General features: G+C 57.0%; 1 protein-coding gene across 4 annotated transcripts; it reads right to left on the reverse strand.

Annotated features, from left to right (window-relative positions):
- Nucleotides 1–870: 870 nt before the first annotated feature.
- On the reverse strand, nt 871–4,834 carry PNMA5 (PNMA family member 5). Of its 4 annotated transcripts, XR_005195814.1 has the most exons (4): nt 3,983–4,145; nt 3,821–3,882; nt 1,700–3,625; nt 871–1,666 (listed from the first exon to the last, which is right to left on the reverse strand). XR_005195814.1 is itself a non-coding variant. In XM_017500902.2 (3 exons), exon 3 carries the CDS (start codon nt 3,502–3,504, stop codon nt 2,167–2,169), a length of 1,338 nt encoding a protein of 445 aa, XP_017356391.1. In that variant the 5' UTR covers nt 3,505–3,625; nt 3,821–3,882; nt 4,569–4,834; the 3' UTR covers nt 871–2,166. The 4 variants fall into 4 exon arrangements, 3 of the variants coding, with proteins under 3 accessions (XP_017356391.1, XP_037584562.1, XP_017356392.1); XM_017500902.2 differs by lacking the exon at nt 3,983–4,145 and adding an exon at nt 4,569–4,834 and having other exon boundaries at nt 871–3,625; XM_037728634.1 differs by having other exon boundaries at nt 871–3,625; nt 4,008–4,145.
- Nucleotides 4,835–4,854: the final 20 nt, after the last annotated feature.

Consider the following 4,854-nt stretch of genomic DNA (forward strand, 5'->3'; position numbering starts at 1 on the left):
TCAGGCCCCCACCAAGAATTGCCCCTCTGGCCACAGCGCTGAAGGAGGGGTGTCCAGATTAGCAGCACCCTCCACCCTAGGGGAGCCCTTCTCAGGCAGCATCCAGGGCTCAGAAGGCTTTGGGGATGTGGGACAGAAAGGGGTCACTCTCCAGGGCCATCTGGGCCTCCTGCTCATGGCCCACTGCCCAATCCCCGGACACAGGAGTGGAGCTGCTCCCAACACACTGGGAAAGGAGCCAGACAGGACCCAGGATGAAGTGCAGCTCTCCCTGCCCTTCCCCTACTCCTACCCGAGACATGAGCACTGTGGGATCCCTGCCTGGCCCACACTCTGTCCCTTGGCTGTCACACACACCCTGTCCCCAAACATCCCTCAGTGGTTAGGCCAAGGCTGGCCACCTGCTGCCTGAACTGAAAGGATGGGCACACAACAGGCCCTCCCCCACCCCCGAGTCCTGCACACAGCTCTTTGCAGGGCCTTTGACCTCTTGTGCAGGCCCTTCTGGGGTTCTTCTCTTTGGTTGCCGGCCTAGGGTAACACACATGGCCTCTCTGACCTTTCCAGAAGCCTTGAGCCACAGCCCTATAGAATGCCAGGGATCAGGGCTTGGGGACCAACCTGCTGCCCATTGTCCAGCCTTCAATGTCCAACCCACTCCTGAGGGCACCTGGAGTGCCTTCAGTACCCATCCAGTCACTGCTCGTGACCACCAGCATCCTGTCGCCAGGCTCCATGCAGCCCAAGGAACCCCACAGGCCCTCATGGACCCTGCCCCACACTCACCGCAATGTCAGCCCCCGCCACTGTGGCCCCGTCCCCAGCATACCACCCCCACCCCAGTTTCACACAGCAGAGGCAAGATACTGCTGAACACTGACGGAAATTTATTGAACAGAAACATGTAAGGAAACCGCAGAAGAGAAGGGAATCTTAACACAGAGAGAAACTGCAAACAGTTGCCACAGGTCCCAAGTCTCAGGCCACCTTCCTCAATGTGCGCCCCCTGGCACATCCCTCCTTCCAAGGGTGGTAGACTCTGGCTAGGTCTACTCGCTTCAGGTCACCCCCTCCTGAGCCCACCCACCTGGGCGGGGCCCTGCCCTACGGTTTGCACAGGACAGTCACAGGATGCTGGAAAACACAGCAGGGAACACCACTCCAAGTTGAGGAAACTGAGTCACAAATAACAACAGGGGTGGAACGCCAAAGCACAAAGTTTCCCTGGGAGCCTCAGGCAGCCCTGCTCCGTCCCAGGTCCACTTCATCCTCCGGCAGTCGAGGTCACAGTTACAAGGTGAGCATCTGCCATGCCTCCTTCCCACTGTCTCCTGGAACTGCGCTGGGGTACGCTGGAAAGGAGCTGCTCAGATAAGAACACACACACCCCCAAGAGAACCAGCAGTACCTGACTGAGATCTATGCCAGTAAAGAAGAGGTGGAGTTCATGACACAGAACAGCAGTGAGCAGAAACCGGGTCCAGTGATGATGCAAGCCAAAAACTACAAAACCCCAAGTCCTCCCTTCTCCTCCTCCTGTTCCTCCTTATCCTCCTCCACCTCCTTCTGATTCTCCTCCTCTTTCTCCTCCTCACTGACGCAGGGGCTCATGGGTGCTGCCTTCCTGGGGCTCCCCTAGTGCAGTGTAGATGATCCTGTAGACGGGCTGAACCCTGCGGCCTCCCCTGCGGGGCTTTACCTCTCTGCCCCACAGCTCTTCCTCACCAGCCCTGGCTCCCGGCAGGGGCAGGCCCCAGGCAGGCTCCTCAAGGTCCCACATGGCCTGGGGATCGAAGTCCACAGGCTGGGTATTTGGGGGTGGCCAGATGAGCAGGCCAGAGCCCTCAGACACACCTTCTTCAGCCTCTGCTATGTTGGGGCCCCCATCTAAAGCCCAGGCACCCCATGTGCTAAGTGTAGCGGCTCCCCGCTTGTGTCTCCTATACCTCTTAGGGGCCATGGGCCTGGCCCCCACTGAACCACATGCTATTTGGTCTTGGTTGGTAAAGTCCCTTCCAATTGGTAGAAAGTAAGGGGACTTGGTCTCAACCTGGCTTCCCTGTCCCTCTGCCCCAATCAAGTTCCCTATTTGTGTAAGCTGTCCTTTCCCCTTGTTAAAATGTCCCTGCTGCGTGCCAGGGGAAGGAGTGCCTGGATCTTGTGAGCCTATGCTTCCCAGGGCTTGGGATGGCTCATGGCCCCAGCCCCTGCCTCGTTTCCCGACTCCGCTCCTTCAGCCTGTGGCCCCTCCCTGTCTGGAGTCTGGTTTTCCTCCTTGGGACACGTGGCCTGGCCGCAGTCTTCTTCCCCAGGGCTTTCACTGCATGACAGCCGCCTGCGCTTCACTAACGGGGGTAAGCCTCCCTGTATGGTCTGGGTGCTGCTGTCCGTAAAAGACCCCGGCTGCACAGTGACCTGAGGGGCAGACGCACTGACTTCTGCTCTTGCCTGTCTCCCCCGGCCTCTCCCTGAAGGCTTCTGCTTATCCTTCATCACTGCCGTTGTGGTCTCCCACTCCTCCTCATCTCGAACGAGCTTCATTAACTCCAGAAAAGTGGGAGGACACCCTCGCTGATCCAGGAGCTCCAGCTTGCCCCGGAGGGCAGCAGTCAGGGAGACCCGAGCTAAGATATGTTTCAGGCGAATCGTGTCTGTGCTGCGCGCTGACACGGGGCTGTGCTGCACGGCTTTCTGCAGCAGGGGCTCTAAGCGCAGCAGGAAAGCCGAGATTTTCTCTCCAGCCTTCGGAAAGGTCTGCAGAAACCTAAACTGGGAGGTTCTAATGTCCTCTTTATCCCCAAAGATCTGCTTTAGGGCGTCAAGGCACTGCTCCACAGTTATGGAGTCATTGTTGGCCCGGAGCACCCGCATGATTGACAGAGCAGGCCCGCGTAAGCTCTCCAGCAAACGCCGCCTCTTCTCCATTTCAGACACTTGCCATATGGGCATGATCTCAGTGACCTGCTCTAGCCAGACCTCAAAGGTCTCTTCGCCTGGGCTAGGGAAAGCAGTTCCCGAAAACACTTTCAGTTTCCGGTACCACATACTTTCTTTCAGAGGCTCCAAAGGTGGGGGTCTAACTCGGGGCATGACCTCTGCCTCCAGGCTCTCGGCAGGTAAGCCGCCACATCCCAGGGCTCTGGCCACATCTATCATTCTTCGGCCCTCATCTTTCAGGAAGTAGTTCAGTCTACTGAGAAACTCGTCATCTGGGTTACGGGGCTTTACCACCACCTCCCAGGAGCCCCCCCTTCCCAATATCTCACTGGGCAGAGTAGCATAATCGACAGTGTCAGCCAATTCAATGAAGACTGCCTTAGCATTGTCTTCCCTCCTGAACATTCTCCCCACCACCCTGTACGCGCACAGGGGCTGCAAGCCTGCCTTCACGGTGTCCATAATTTCCGCCTCACTGCAGTCCACGGGGATACCCACGATCAGCAGGGCCTTTCTGGGGTCCATGTCCATCCCCTTGCACCAATCCTCTAGCAGTGTCGCCGCCATTGCTCCCACTTTCTATGGACTGATCTAATAATAGAGCAGCAATCAGGTCAGTTTGACAGCACTCAAAGAATTCTGAGCCACTGCCACGTAGGAAGGCAGAAGTGTCCCAGGTTTCCACAGCCTGCAAAGGAAATGGGATGAGAGCAGTGTTAATGCCCACCCCAACGTATACCCCCAAGCGCCCCTCCCTTTGCCCCCACCCCCCAGCAGGGATGGACTCCCTGCTTCCCAAGGCTCCCCGTCATTGTGTGGCAGATAGAGTGTGGAGGGTCTCCCCAGGCAAAGATCCCCCCACCTCACCACACTCCCTGCTGACCTCCTCTTGCTGTGGGTTCTTCCTCAATGTCCAGAGGACTCAGCCGTGTCTACTGCAGGTGCCTGTAGTGAAAAGGCCAACGTCAGGAGGCAGGGCCTGACACCTGGGGACAATGACAAGCCCTCCAGGCAAAAGAAGGCAGGAGAGTGCCCCACTGCCCACTCAGGGATATGTGGGTTCAGGTCACCTGGCACCCTCCTTGCTGGAGTCAAAGTGAAGGCTGGCAGCGGGAGAGGTGGAGTGGCCCTCTTTCTCAGGAAATGCCCGACAGAGGAGAAAGATGGCCGGAGCTCTGCGCAATGAAATGAGAGTGGTGGGTGTGGAGATTGTGTGAGAAGCTGCAGTGTTGCCATGGATACAGAGCATACCATGGACCATGGGTTGCTATTGCAGGGGAGTGTCATGTGGTAAGGCTAAGGGCCTTGAGAAGCAACAGGTGATGTCATTGGTCTCCAACCAATAAAGCATCCTAGCAACAAGGAGGGTGGGAGAGGAAAGGGGAGGTAGGCATAAGGAATGAGTGCTCAAAGGACAGGAGCTCATGGTTTCAATTGCGTGGAAGCTGAAATCGGGCAGAAAAGGGACCCATATAAAGTGCCCACTGTCAGACTGCAGGAAACCAACAACTCTTGCCCTACTGATGGCACTATCCTGCAGAGTCTGTGAACCCTGCAGGCAGTCCTGTCTCCTTACTCTTTGCCAGGGTTCCAGAGCCCCTCCCACCAGAGCCCACCTCACAGATGCTCACCTTGCTGGGCTGGCTTTGCTGGCAGCGTGGAGGCTGCAATAACAGCCACTTCACACTTGCTGGGCTCTTCAGCTCTGTCCTGTTAGGCAGCTACAGACTTAGGCGTGACGGGTCCTGATTCACTGGATCTGTGCAAAGCAAAGTAGAGGTATTTTGCTGTGATTTTGTCCCACGCACATGTCTCTGCTCAGGCCATGCCAATTGTGATTCTGCAGAGGTGTCCACTAGTACCCTGGTGCAGAGATAAAAGAAACTGTTCAACAGGCAGAGGGAGGAGGAGGGGGGA

Source organism: Cebus imitator, unplaced genomic scaffold (genome assembly GCF_001604975.1).
Source record: "Cebus imitator isolate Cc_AM_T3 unplaced genomic scaffold, Cebus_imitator-1.0 Scaffold273, whole genome shotgun sequence".
Lineage (NCBI taxonomy): Eukaryota > Metazoa > Chordata > Mammalia > Primates > Cebidae > Cebus > Cebus imitator.

What these genes read in the sequence shown, in the direction of transcription:
- PNMA5 (XM_017500902.2), bottom strand. Translation starts at nt 3,504, where the DNA reads ATGGCGGCGACACTGCTAGAGGATTGGTGCAAGGGGATGGACATGGAC.